Consider the following 15,174-nt stretch of genomic DNA (forward strand, 5'->3'; position numbering starts at 1 on the left):
GTAGAGTTCACAGAAAATAGCATAGATGAACAAACACAAACAGAACTGCTGGAGCTACACAGGATTTCTTTAACTCATTGCTGTCAGTTTCAATACAGGACTCACTGCAGTACATCACACCAAATAATTTTGAAAAGAAACTACTAAGAGAATCAAATTTTAGCAAGCGTTAGGATTAAACAGCTTGCAGTATAAAGTTTGGAATCACTCCTTGCAGTAAACAAGGAGCACATCATGCAGAACTATGTTCCAAAATATCCAGCTTGGGGAAAAAAGGATGAGTAGGATCTTCCTTGATGGTGCTACAGAAAACTGCAGACCAATGACCTGTTTGCAGAAACTAAGTCACCGACATCATAAACTGGAACGCAACCTTGTCCCCTGCCCCGCCTTATGAAGGAGCAGACCAATCTGACTCAGGAAATAGCAGTTTTTAATTTCCCTCCCACCATACAATTCAAGAAAACTTTTCCAAGCATGCTTCTTGGTTTGATCCAAATGTGCTGAATCGTAAAATACAAAAAAGCCCCAAAAGCCAAATATACCTATCTACAGTGGTATGAGCTGCTTCTTCACGATATGGGATGACAAGAGTTTTTTTCCACTTCAGTTTTAAATGCTCAGAAGATGGGGTAAGCCATTCTTCAATTTCTGGTAAGCTCCAGTATCTCAAGAGTGAATAGGAACAATTTGTAAATGTTCACTTGGTTTATGCTTGAGTTGGTACTTTTAGCATTTCAGAAGCTACAGGGACAGCAGAGAAATGAGAGAGAGCAGCAGCACTAGCAATCATCCCAGAACTTCAAGGACAAAAGCTACATGCACTGAGGTGCAGGCCACCCTTCCAAGAAATAAAAGCACCTTGTGAATTGAGATAATGAGAAGCACAAACACGAGAGTTAGTGTTTGTCAGTAACGCTAACATTCCTCAGTCTTTTGTCACCATGAAGATGTTACAAGGGCAGAAACACAGGTTGTCTCTAAAGACAATAGTACTTTATGGATTGACAAAGTTCAAGCCTAGGTTTCATTTTTCTTTTTTCATACACCTGTCTACAGTCTCTTTAAGTGTAGCACTGCAGACACCCTCTTACAGAAACTTACCTATCACTGCATTTGGTGCTCAGACTCACCCTCAGGAGCACAGACTCCACGTAAAGCCAGCTCCAAAGTTAGGTATTATGAATATCCCCGTATGAATCGGTAAGATACATTGCGTAGCACTTCCTTTCTGCCTAACTTTTCTATTTCTGCTCAGTGGAAAGTCTAGAGGCCAGAGGGAAAAGGCAGAGCAAGCAAAGAAATCTCAGCCAACAGTCTCTTGTTACCTACCCACAGGAAGGCAGGAAGCTGAAAAACTGAGCAGGGAGGAGCCTGGATGCCAAAAAAGCACTTCTCTATAGATTGGCCCTTTGCCTGAAAGACATAAGGAGGAACACCCAGTGTCTGCACTGGCACAAGCTACATACCAGAAAACTGAAATTCAACGCATGCCAAGTTACACTTTGAAAAGCTAAATGTACATAGGCCGGTGAAAACAAAATTAGATAGGAGTTCGGAGTATGAAAAATTAATAAAACAAGTTTGGTTTTGCATAAAAGTCAGCTTAGAAAGACAAACTGAAAGTGAAAGGGGGATTAATAAAAATTTTCATCCCAAGAATCAGACGGAAACAACTATTAATACAGTTGCTGAGCTGTTCAAGAGAGTGTTCAGGAGGACCAAGAAAATGCTGTATGGATCAAGTCATCTCCATTTGCACTGCATCTTTCGAAGTATATTTTAAGCAGTAATTATTCTGAACAGCAAAGATGTAACCACTGAGATATACTACACATTCCCACAGTCCTCTGAAAATGTTAAAATGGACATTGCCTCTTCACTTTTAAAGCTAGATTTATCCTTTTAAATTATGTTTAAAAATAAGGAAATAAAGAGCTGTCTACAGCCTACAAACATCTGTTTCTTCAGGTTTATAGTCACATGGCATTTGTGTTCAGGAGATGGCTAACTCCTAAGACCTAGTAAGTTTTGTTCAGTTCCCAAACTGCAGAACCTTCCTAGTGCTTGTCCAAGTGACAAGGAAAACAAGGAACAACATAGCACACGCCTGTGCACAGAAAACACCACCGATATTGCCATTCTACAACTGACACCATTAAAGCTAAATTAAACACCCATTTAAACACTAACCATGACTTTTAAATACTGCTGCATTTCCAGAAGTGTGTTTTAGTGCATCAAAGGCTTATCGAAAAGCTACGCGTCACTCAACGTGTTCAGGTTGATTTTCCTCTCTGTTCACACCCTTTCCTACTCCATTACCAGTTTTTACACTGCGTTTTGATTAACACACTCATACAGCCCTTTTCAGAAGATGCTGGGTGAGAGAAGGTGTGAAGCGCAAGAGAGGAGATATCTATGCGAGATACTCTGAACATAAGGAAGAACACATAAGAGTAGTTAAATTATCAAAACTAACTATGCACTGCAATATAGTGAAGTGCACAAGATCAAAACTGAGCAACAAATTTCCTTCTTTTTCTGCTTGCTTGGGGGGGTGGGGTGGGTTGGTTTTTATTTGCAGGAAAGAAAAAACATTACAAGTCTTCATCCTAAAGGACAGCACTGTCTTCAGTTCCCTTCATTGTTAAGGCGGCTCCACCTCTGGCTGGAGGCTGGTCCTTTAACACACCAATTTAACGCTTTAAAACAGCCACCATTTGAAGGTAGTTACCTGCCTTCCTGTGGGTAGGTAACAAGAGACTGTTGGCTGAGATTTCTTTGCTTGCTCTGCCTTTTCCCTCTTGTCTCTAGACTTTCCACTGATTCAAGTTACTGTCCACATCAAGTAAGCATCTACCTTAATGCAACCACCAGAATATTTAGGACAACTGGGGTGTCCTTTTGAAATATAATTTATACCACTCATTACACTTTATATGATGTACAGCCTAGACACCATATAGCTGATGACAGCTACCTGACCTTCCAATGGAATCGGTCCTTCCTATGAGCCTTGTGCTTGCATCTCTTCATACAGAAGTGATAAAGCAACCCTACACACACACACCAGGGAATGGGAAGGGGTGGAGGAAGAGAAGATTTTAACAGCTGCACTGCATACTTCCTCTTCCTGTAACTCGGAGTTGACACACCTTTGCCCAAATCCAGAAGAGTCAGGATTTGAAGGAAACATACCATTTTTACACAAATGCTTCCTTCCAGGCCTATGGATAACAGGAGGAAACATGGCAATATAAGCTATATTGCTGTAACTAACTGCAGCTATGTCTACATCTAATGAAACAAGACGACTATATCTAGTTGCATTGGATCACCCAGTTAATAGGAAGACAAGAAAAGCAGCTCCATATCACCATAACCAAGAGGAAAATTTAGCACTCCCTGTTCCACCTGAGTATTTCATCGAATGCAAAACATTCAACACCCCTGTAACATAGTCCAGGCTCCAGGTCTGTAAAACTAACTTCACTGGCACTGCATTGCAATAGCATCTATCTTCTCAGTGCACTAGATGCCCTGTTGCCTTTGGTGGGGGGAGGGGAGAGTAAAGGGTGGAGAAGGAAAAAACCAAAAAAAACCCCACCACACCAAAACACAGAAACACACAAACTCCCCCCCCCCCGACACACACACACAGAGGCAGTACTATATCTCTTCTGATCACCTTTTACTCACTCAAGAAGAAAGGTTCAGAGTCTGCACTTGTACTATAAGTGTGAAAGTTCAGATTGCCAAACAGAGCGTTCTGATGCACTTCTAATGCGCTAAATCTTTTAACTGTCTCATCCTGATGAGATGTTAATTATGCATTAGAAAAGTCAAAATCACTCAAATTTCCAGTCGTCTAAACAGATTTCTGCACATCCTCCTGTTCTTTCTTCTCCTCAAAAAGTCAACAGAAGAGATACTTGAACTCCACCTCTAGTATTTAAAAACAAAAAACCCCAAACAAACAAAAAGAGCCACCCAAACAAAAAAGCAGCTCTTACTTGTGCTAGCTATATAAACAGCCAAAGAAACTTTAAAATACACCAATCTCTTCAAAGACCATTCCTGAGACATGCCAGTTGGCTACATTTTATTGTATAAAATTCAATAAATAATCTTGACATGCCCCATACTGCCACTTAAATACTTCCAATAAAAATAGCCTAACAATTTTCTTGCAGTGTCGTTCTGCGTATTCATTAATTACCATCAATTTCAAATGAACATCCAGTCACATCCCAATAATAGAGACACCTATTTACAGTTACTTTCAGAACTGTCCTTTAAGTGTATTCAAAGCCATACAGCTTGAAGACCATTTAAACCAAATCTGTATATATTTGCCCAGTAACCTGTGCCCCAACTAGCACAACTAAGCAGTGCACTACACTGACATGCAACTACTGATTCGCCAACCTCACAACAAAACTATTTCTGTCAGGAAAAAGTGTACACCGAATAGTTTTTAAAGACGCAAATCACACTGCTAATTTTGAAGCACCCAAATGAAAGCTTATTTCTTGCCAAAGCACTTGCTAGAGAACAGATTTGTTTGGCTAACTTCTAAAAGACGGATTTATCATTATACCAGTATTTTAGTATGGCAGTAACGGCTTTTTCAGCACCATGACCCAACTAACATTCCTTGCAATGGATGCCAGTCCCAGTAGGTAGCCTAACAAGGGAGATTTTTGTTTCCACAGAATTCATGTGAAGCATCATAGTATTAACCTATTTTGGTTGCTCAGTGCTCCAGCCTTCAATTTTTTCATGCCACTAGAGTATCAGAATTACAGAAGATTCTCTGAAAGTACTTAAACAGACAGCTTTATCACTACAAGTAATTAAATCTTTATAGTGTATGGCTACAGCAGTAATCACACAGTAAGCGACACTTCTGAATTTCCATTCTGATTATTGAGCGTGAAGCTCCATGCATCCTTCAAATACCCAAGAAGTCCGATTTGACAGAAATAGATAGATATCCACATATAAAAACAATATTTAACATATATTTAGAGAAGCTTACATAAATCAACCTACAGCTACCAACATTTTTAGTGTCACCTCTGACAGTTCCACAAACAACTGTTCTTGTAGACTTCACTAAATATTTCTAACATAAGCACTTTCTACTCTGCACCCTCCAGCACGTTACAATCAGCTGAAGGAAAAAAGGTGAGTGCAAACCATCATGCAGTTTCTAGAAGGAGACACTAATAGCACCTCTATAATGGCCAAGTTGTCTGGGTTATTCTATGTCAAAAAGAACTGCCACCAAACTTTGCCACTAAGTGGAAAAAAAACCAAACCAAAACAAAAACAAACCACCAAACCACCATCTTACAAAGATCCTAAATAACCCAATTCAGGTAGAACAGGTAGCTTTTTTTCCCAAGAACACTGAAAATTTAAAACACACTTCACCATACTAAGTGGGGAATGATCAAAGAATGCCTACAGACATGTCTTTCACACTATCCTTTCATAAACAATACACTAATTGACACCCCCTTCTCCCTCAAGGCTTCAACCCTGTGAATCATTAACCTGAAAACAAGGCCCAAGTAATAGCAAAAAATAGTAAACCCACGTAGGAAGTCCAACAAAACTGAAATAGGAGGATTCTGCAGTTTAGCTCAATTTGTCACTCTGACACCTTCACTTATATTCCTAGAATATCTACATTAACTCCAGTTCCTATTAACTGTAGTTTTAAAGCTAAGTACCTACATACAAGTATCTTTACAGATAATAATTCTAACAGTCTTAAATATCAAGAGTTCTACCGGTAGTATTTCAGGTGGCGTTCAAACGACAAGAAAATTAGTACATCCTGGAGTAAAATGAAAGTAAAAGGCCACAACCAAATCACATTGCAGATTTCAGCAACACCAGTCTGCCAGGCAAGACAGAACAATCTCACACCTACAAGAAAGCATACAGCTGTACTCTTCCCTGCTGCTCTGTTTATCTACTGAAAATCCAAAGAGCAAACTATCCAACACAGAACGACAGGACATAGGGAGCTAAGTAAAATTCCTTTACCAGAACTGATTCTGCATAGATCTTTGACATGCATCCTCACTTATATACATTTAAACAGGTAAATAAAGAACAAGAAGAATCATTACTTTTGCATTAGGTAAACAAACAAAGAACAAGAATCATTTCTGCATACTACATTTGCTCTCATTTTTCAGACTTACCTGGTCTTTTTCATGGGGTAGAAGGCTGACAGGTGGAAGAGAAGCTGGGAAAGTGCTGGAGTATTTTGGAGCTCCTTTGCTTTCCAAACTGCCATAATTCACTCTATACTGAGGTCCATCCTTCAATAGTCTCCCATTGTTCACAGCACGTTTGGCCCCCAGACGCAACCTCTGCTGAAAGGCAGGATTGTTGAAAATATTTGCTAGGTCATTTTGACTTCTCAAATACTTCTCTATGTTTTTCAGGGAGGAGCCATTTGGTTCTTGAAGCCCTTCAATTGCTCTTCTCAAGAGTTTATTCCAATCCACATTACGAAGCTCATTACAAGCTCCTCTAGATCCCTTAACAGATTTAGGAATAGTGCCAGGTTTAACAGATGAAAACCGTCCAGGATTATCTGGGTCCTTGTAAGATGCAAGGCCTTTGTTGGTAACTTTAAGAATAGAACCATCTTGAACACTAAGTTCCAACTGTTCCGAAACAGTCTTTTTATCTAATCCATGGGAAGCACAAACAGCGTGACATATTCTCTCTTCAGAAGGCCTTTGCTTTTGCTTTTTAACTTTTTGTATAGCTTCAAGAATCCACTCCGTATAAAGAGGGTTGGCAAGTTTTACCATGGTTGAACAGTAATTGTTTCCAGCCAAGGGTTACCCATAGAGGTTCCTCCTTATCCTTTTAGCAGATCTTTCAGAGGTTGTTCACACCTCAAACACAACTCAAAGGATTCCACACACTGCTTGGATGCATCTCAAAAATATCCATCCTGAGGAGTCGGAAAAGGGAAGTATCTGCTGACTGAAACTTCCAATTACTTTACCGTTATGGAAAGGTAGAAAGAATTAATTCGTGATGATACTGGCACATCCTTACACGAAAGTTTGTTGCAACCTTTAAAAAGAAAAAAGAAGAGGCAGAGAGAGAATACAGTTAATGCTGAAGTAGTAAAAAGAAACAGAATTCATTCAGACATGCATTCATACTGTAGATGCTGCAGTATGCAAAAATCTTTGCGAGATTATATTAAATGTTTGCCAATTCCCACCCCACACCAAACAAGTCATCATAAAATCCTTCCACTTCTCAACACTCAGTGGATTTAGTTTTCTTAAATTCTATCACCCCAACACTTAACCTACTACTGACTTGTTGGACAGTTTCCATTCAGCCAGAGATCTGAAAATATGCTCTAAAACAAACTGCCTACAAATCCTTTCTAGATCCACTGGTATAAGAGAATTACCATCTGCATGTATTATACATGCACTAAAAAAAAAAAAAAACAAACCAACCAACACAAAACCCAACAACAATCCTCAACCAATGAAAGTCAAATTATTAACCACTGCCATTTCTTATAGTACGCTGTCTGTCAGTGCCATGCCATATGTTGATTATACAACTCAGAAAAATCAAAAGCAAAATATCAGAACTTAGTTACTAGTATTACATCATTCATTAATACCTAGGTACCCTACAATACAGAAGGGAATCACAAAGGCTTTCTCATTCTGAGGTGTGCAGTAGAGAGGCATGCATTTTTGATACAAACTCTTAGAAATAAAAACGAAAATGAAGTAACAGGAGGCATTTTCACATAAATATGCTGTCAGCATGAAGACATATAAAGAGGTCGCACTGACAAAATATGTTTCAGTGACTCACAGTTTAACAAACAATTTTCTTTACTTATTATGGAATATATCAGTCCAATAGATAATTAAGTGGCTACAAAAGCTTATATAAGAAACCTGAAAGAACATCTTGGTCATGAGTTTATTAATTCTGCAGGACAATATATGAAACAAAAAAAAAAAAAAAAGAAAAAAGCCACACAAATTAAATTGAGACCATAGTCACCTAATGAATAAATTAATATATTTGAGGTATTAGTTTTTTCTGACATGAAATGTGAGGGAGAACTTTTGAAGACATTAACAGAATTGTATAATTACTTCAAGTCAAAGGAGAATAAATAAATAAAAAACAGAAGAAGAAAATCTTCATTCTCAAATAAATGGGTTGTCTTGTAAAGTTCTACCAGTTTCACAGCAAAATCTAAAACTGAGTTAATCTGAAACTACATGTACAAAGCTATGTCAAGCAGCTTATAACTAACAGTAATATCTATGATTACACAAGTCTTGGACCTCATTTTTATTCATTTATTCAAGTCATCCTGCATTTCAATAATGTTTAAAACTTGAGTGAATTATAAATAGGAAAAAAACCTGAATTGATGCAGTAATCTAAATTATTTTCAACTTGTTTAAAAAGATTCCTCTGCAACTGTGAAGAGAATGAGTACAAAAACACTTTTGGTCCCATATCTTGTCCTCCTTCTACCCCCTCAAAAATCTCTTTAAATATAAACTCCAGATCATGTTTCACATATTATTACACCTACACAACAGGATTAGTAACAAAAGATCAGCTGGTTATTGGTGAATATAAAATTCTTCTATACCCAAATAGTAGAAATATTAATCAGTTCATTTCATGAATTTGTCATTCTTTAGGTTTGATTGAAGCTTAAGCATTTTCAGATTTATAAATATGAAAGTTGAACTAACTGCCAGAATGAAAAGACACATTCCTGATATAAATGCAGGGCCTGAATGTTTAATTGGCTCTCATACTGAACCCTATTGATCTACATAGACTGGATCCTGTTTCTTGCTTCCAGTCTGTACTCATGCAAATTATGTTTGATAACAGTTCTGTTTATTTCAAGTATTTGTAATAAAACAATAACTTGTACTGTAAACAGACATTTTAATTTAATCCAGCTAGCAAAAGCCATTCTTTCCCTAACAGCATTGTTTATATTCACTGTTTTCAGATAATTCCAAAATAACACTGTAGCTGCAAAATGCAGACAAATACAGGGAAGGAAAAAAGTTTCCATGGTATTATGAATCCTACAAATTCTCTCACAATTCTGACACTAAAAATACAATAATACAACAAAGCAGAACTCTATATATAGTGGAGGGTCACTCACATTGAGACTATTTTATACGTTTTGCCTATAGATTTGAAGTTCTCTATAGCCACATATAAAGACCCAGATTCCTAGAAAGCTGCTTTTAAGTTTAAAAGTTACTTACTTAGGCTGTTCTACTATGAGTCTTCAGGAAGATAGTCAGTACTTAATTAAATGCTGAACACTGCATTTGCTGAGTCAGACGTACTTGCCTCATTTTTAAACCTACTGCAGTATGTTGCATTAAATTTCATACAAGCAACCACATCACTTCCATTAAATTCCAGAACACACAGTGCAGGGTCTGTTCTAAGCACCTGGACACCAATGAACATTTCAGAATAAATGCTCTCACTTGTGGGTTACAGGAATTTTTACTGGCCTGTGACTGTGGCAAAAGGTGAGCATAAACCTGTATCTTCATGTAAAGTCTGCTGCTTGGTACAGGAATTTCACAGCAATATCAATTCAGAACTACGTTTTTACTTATTTATTTAAAACTCCCTACGTGTAATACAACCTCCTGCATACTAGCGCCTACTAAATCAACACTAGTTGAGTGTATCAGCAGGAGCATAGAGTTTCCAACACACAGGGCAGAATATTTCAAGAAGAAAATCAAGACATCTTAAATTCACACCTTCCAACAGAATCTAAGTTCATTCTGCTTTAGGAAACCATGCAAAGCTCATCCGATCCAATTTTGGAACTGTTTTACCACAACCTAGATTTTCTGTTATTCTGCCACTTTGACTGCATACGTGCTTGAAGTGTAGCACCCTGACCTCCACAACTGATATGACAAGGTCTACCATACGTCAGATTCAGAATAACCTCTTAATAACAAACATCTTTACCAGTAATATAATTCAGCTCAGTGATCCTGGAGCTGTAAGTTAAAGCGGTCTTTCATAAATCAAGTTGACACACATAAATCAAGTTGATCCAAGACTGGCAATACAGAGATATATACATATACATGCTGAGCGACTGGATAAAGACAAAACAAGCTGCTTTAGAAACAAACTTTCTAGATTAAACATAAGAGGACACACAGAAGTTCAAAATGACATTCAGGTTTCTAAGTTTAGAACGTAATTTCACCAAAACCACAAAAAGGTGGTCATATATCATTTAATATAAAAAGTGTGATGCTTACCCAAACAGATTTTGAGGAAATAACAATTTTTAAGAGTGATTATAAATTAGCGGCAGGCACTCATGTCTGTTTATTAATTTTCCTCCCCTTGGCATCAAATAACTTTTAATGAAACCCTCAGCAGTACCCATCCAATCACAGATTAGATTTTCCAGACCGTTAAATGCACAAGACCACTTCCAAGTTTTATGGCAACAGTCATTAAGCTCTTTCTATGTCATATGTCACATTTCAGCTTCTAAGCTCTATGATATCTTATTTTGAAAATAAGAACATTTGAGAAAGTTTTATTGCACTGTATTACTGACCAAGTCTGTTAACAAATCTGCTACTGAAGTGCTGCAGAGCGTAAGCATTCGGAGAGTTAAGTACAATACATTACCTTTGAAACATGAAAAGCCATCTCTAGTCAAGGCCTGTCCCTTCACCTAAGTCATAAATTATCAGATAAATACAAAGAAGTTGCAAAATTGCAGCTTGGGATTTAGAATGAATGCAAATATGTCCTTTATAAAGCACACACCTATTGTACAGCTGATTCTAATTAAAGAATGCACTGACTGAACATGTCAATCTCAGGTGTCATCAGTAATCCTATAATCCTGTAATAAGGTCTTTTTTAGACTGAACTAGTATCTGGAATTATTTCCCAGTGATCCAGATTGTGAAAACAAGCTGTGTAGTCAGAAAGACTAAATTAAAAAAAAAAGAAAAAAAATTTAGCTATGCTTCCCCGCCCCGCTGAAGAAACAAAACTAAAAGTTATTACACAAGTATCCAAAACCATTTCACAAAAGACAATCTAAAGTCTTCTTTTGAAGAAATTCATAAAAAAATTTGCCTTGGCTGTCTTAAATGTAAATGCAGTTAAACTTTTAAAAACTGAGGTTAACACAGCTAGCAAAAAAATAAACAGAAAAGGGAGTGGGGTGGGGAAGAGAGATCACAGCAACTTGTGCAACCTGCCGGTGACCTGTGAAGCACAATTTCATTCTGCTCCCTCCTACCTGCTCTGCACACACTCAGGAGAAGCAGCAGCAGGCCAGCTCTCTGCTGCAGCATCAGGGTCAGGTAAGGATTGCAGCAGAGGAGGAGGAGGAGGAAGAAAAGTCTGCCATTGCATTCAGTAAGCTTCTTGCCATTTTTCTTTCCTCCAAGCCATTACTTAGAATTCTGCAGTTATTCAACTCTGTATTCCACCCTCATCTCAATTAATGATGCAAAAGAGGCAAGATACTTGCCTCCCCATTGCAAAATACATGTACCTACAAAGAGACAGAGAGAAAGCAGACCCTGGCAAGGACTCCCAGCACACATGACACTCTTAAAATTACTCAGATCATGAAGCCAGCTATTGTATTATTCTTTATACAACATACAGTTTTCAATTGTAACAAGGAAGGGCAATGACACTTGCACATGCTTTGAACAGACACATGAGGAGACATTATAGTAACTTCAAAACTACACCAAAAGACTTAGGGGTGTGGGGAGTAAGAGTGGTACACGTGAATCAAACTGATGAAGTGTTTGCACTCTGCGATGCCCCACAAGCTAGTTTAAGATCATATGCTAAAAAGCAGTTCACAACATGACAGCAGCAAGCACTACCAGAGGAAACAGCATCAGCACAACATGACACCAGCAAAATCACCCAAATTCACCCTTCCCATCCTCTTACATGGAAGTTCTGAACACTTTAAAATATGGTACTAGAGAACATCAGGGAGCATGGGAAGGCAATAGTCACTGCCAACTGTTAACCTGTGAAGAGGGTTTCACTGAAAACATTTCTTCTTGGGATACTGATTTTCAACAGAAGGGATATCCGTTTGCTTTTTGCAGAGCAGGTTATTTTCAATGCTCAGTGACAGAATGCTAAAGGTGAGGTCTGGGCAAAGAAAATACCGTGTGAACATCACTTCCGAAATGTGGCTTTAGAGGCTTGACTATTCCCCTCCCCAACTTACTTAAAATTTTTGCAGTGTACCCAAGCCATGATTTGCAACGCCTAGTGCCTAGCGCCAAGGCATTGTTGCATTTGACAGGGGCCGAGCCAGGGCTGGCTTTTGAACCCTCCAAGCCTTGCTCCGGGATTTTTCATTTCAAAGGCAGAAACCCCAAGCCCGCAGGCTCTGCTCCCCGGGGCACGGCGACCCCGCAGGACAGGGCAGCCGCGAGAGGACGGCGACGCCATGCACCTGCACCCACCCCACGGGGGCGGCAGGCGGGTGGTGCCGAGGGCGGCGGCCGCGCGGGCCCCCCGCTGCGCCCGCGGGTGGCAGGTTGAGAGGGCCCCCCCTCCCTGGTACCACTCACCTCCGCGGGACCGGGGCCGCGGGGGGAGGAGCCTCCTCCAGGCGCCGCAGCGGCTCCCCCTGCTGCCGACTCTTCCCCTGCTCCCGCTGCCAGACTGCGCCGAGGCGGCTGCCCCCGCTGCTGCGCTGCCCCCCTGCCGGCGGCCGCCGCGACTCCCCCTACCGCCGCGGCTCGCCTCGCCTCGCCTCACCTACGCCGCCATTTTGTTTCGCCCTGTTGTACTTAACGTGAATCCGACATGACACTGATTACAGCCCAATGGAGTCTCATTAAAACCTTACCTACCCCACGCCCCGCCCACCGGCGCCCGCCATTGGGCCGTCCTGCGCACGCCGCTCCTCGCTCACAGGCCGCGGGCCCGTGTCCATCAACCGCACACACCGGCCCTGTCCCGCCCAGCAACCAGCCTGTCTCTCCCATTGGAAGGCAGGGCGTGTCAATCACGAGGCACGCCCCTTCCCTCCACGCGCAGGCCCACCTACCTGTGAGAAAGGGCGGGGCTGCAAGCCGCCATTGGCTGCCACCACCGCCACACACCCGCACGGCCCGCCCGCCCGCCACAGCCCAGCCCGCCTCATTGCTGGGCCTCGAACGCCAGCGATTGGTCACCCGCCGCAAGCGGAGGCGAGAGTTCTCGCAAGCCCGCCCTCCCGTTGGCTACCACTGCCGTCCGTCTGGTCCCCCCACCCACCCCCGGCCTCACTACCCTCCCCCACCCGCTGCCGCCCCACCCGCTCCTGAAGTTTGTTCGAGAGGGTGATCGCTAGCAAGAGACACCGGCGGCGGCCGCCTGAACCAGCCCGGCAGGGCGGGCGGGCGCGCGACACACACTAATAGGCAGCCTTAAATATTGAGCGTCACGCGCGTGCCTCGGATCCTGCCACTCGCCCGGGCGGGCGAGATGGAGCAGCACGCTCCCAGCACAACCCTCCCGAGGTGCCGGGCGCTGGCAGCCGCTTATCGCGCGCACACACACGCCCCGCGCCGCGAAGGTGGGGGGGGGGGGGACGGGGACGGCGACAATGACTCCTAGCTCTACAGCCACATGCAGGTCCCTGCAAGTTTCGCCATGCGAAGCACAGGGACTTCTCTGTCACCCCGTCTGCGAAGGAACAATTGCCGCCTCAGAAAGACAGGGTGGGAGCATGCAACACAAAAACCTCAGCCATCCCCTGCCTCCCTCCGCCACTCCATTCCCCCTCTCCCCACCCCATCCAACCCAGCCATCACCTCCTGCTGCTGCTCCCCCTCCCGTGCAAAACGCAGAGCATTGCAATGCATTTACCAAGCACAAGTGTCTGCAAACACGTGCATCAGCCTCCAATGCAAAAGAAAAAAAAAGTACCCAGCCTAGTGACAAGCCCCCTGCACTGAGAGAGGGGAGGGAAGGGGGGTTATTATGGCAAATTGCTGCCTGTCACCCGATGCAAAACAAAACCCATCGCATGCTCCCTATTATCCCCCACATAAACTCCTGGGAATCTAACCTCCGATGCAGGTTTCCCCCCTCTGCTTGCAATGACCTCCTTTCTCTGCCTGTGTGTGTTTCTGCAGCAGCGGTTCCTGCGGAATGTGCTGCCCCTGAAACGCGATCGCGGCTCCTCTCTCGCTCGCTCGCTCGCTCTCCTTCTCTGTCTCTCGCTCGCTCGCTCTCTCGCTCGCTCTCTCTCCTGGCTGCAACCAGAGCCAGGAACACAACAACAACACAGCCTCCCCCCACCCCCTTCCCCAAACACATACACACTGAAGAGACCCAGCCAGGAGAGCCAGACGAGCCGGGGAGGGGGTGGAGGGAATCCCCAGCCAGCGGATTGATTGCACCAGTTACCTTCTCTAAGCCCCTTCGCAGAGGGGAAAAAAGAAGATGAATACAGAGAGAATACCTTGTCTCCCCTCCTCCTCCTCCTCCGCGGGGCTCCTCTTCTCACTCCAAAATACTAAAAGGTGGACGGGCAGATCAGACACAAGCGTTCAGCTCACGGCGGGGGAGGGGAACCACACGAACAATTATCATTAATTTAGAAATTAAAACAGAAGCCCACCCCAGACCTCCAGCCTTCCCGATGCCGAGCGGACGCAGATTGCGAGGACTGGTGCTAAGACACAGGACCTGATAACAGCTAATTGAAAGGTTAATCTACATAGGCTGTGACAGAAGAGGTCCCTCCCCACTTTTTTATCTGCTGTTGGCAAGTGGGAAATTGAGCTCCCCCCACCTTTTTCCCTAAAAAAAAAAAAAAAAAAAAGGGGGGGGGGAGAAAAAGGGGAAAAAAGGCAATAAAGTTTGGGGGGAGGCGCATCCCCGCGGCGGTGGCGGCAGGCCGCGAGCGCGGCGGCGGTTTGGGGCTGAGGGACGGGGCGCGCGGGTGGCCCTTGCGGGGCGCGTTGGGCGGGAAGGCGGCCTGAGGGGAAGTGATCACCGCCACCTCCCGGGGGGCCCTCACGCCGTCCTCAGGGTTTGGGTTGGGGTTTTCGTCCGATGTGG

The 15,174-nt window shown here is 42.8% G+C and overlaps 1 protein-coding gene across 12 annotated transcripts in view; it reads right to left on the reverse strand.

Annotated features, from left to right (window-relative positions):
• KAT6B (lysine acetyltransferase 6B) overlaps positions 1-14,794 on the reverse strand; it is a 119,243-nt gene extending 104,449 nt beyond the window's left edge. For 7 of the 12 annotated variants that reach the window (XM_075154434.1, XM_075154435.1, XM_075154432.1 and 4 more), the window contains exons 1-2: positions 14,573-14,761; positions 6,225-7,116 (exon numbers count right to left, since the gene is read on the reverse strand). Coding sequence is in view for 11 of the 12 variants with exons in the window: in XM_075154435.1 (XP_075010536.1) it covers positions 6,225-6,845 (621 nt within the window). In the remaining variant the exon portion in view is untranslated. Of the gene's footprint in view, positions 1-6,224; positions 7,117-12,689; positions 13,085-14,176; positions 14,411-14,517; positions 14,540-14,572 lie in introns of those variants that run through there. The other 5 variants (XM_075154427.1, XM_075154424.1, XM_075154425.1 and 2 more) reach the window with 5 other exon arrangements.
• Positions 14,795-15,174: the final 380 nt, after the last annotated feature.

The sequence above is a fragment of the Calonectris borealis genome, chromosome 7, assembly GCF_964195595.1.
Source record: "Calonectris borealis chromosome 7, bCalBor7.hap1.2, whole genome shotgun sequence".
Classification (NCBI taxonomy): Eukaryota; Metazoa; Chordata; class Aves; order Procellariiformes; family Procellariidae; genus Calonectris; species Calonectris borealis.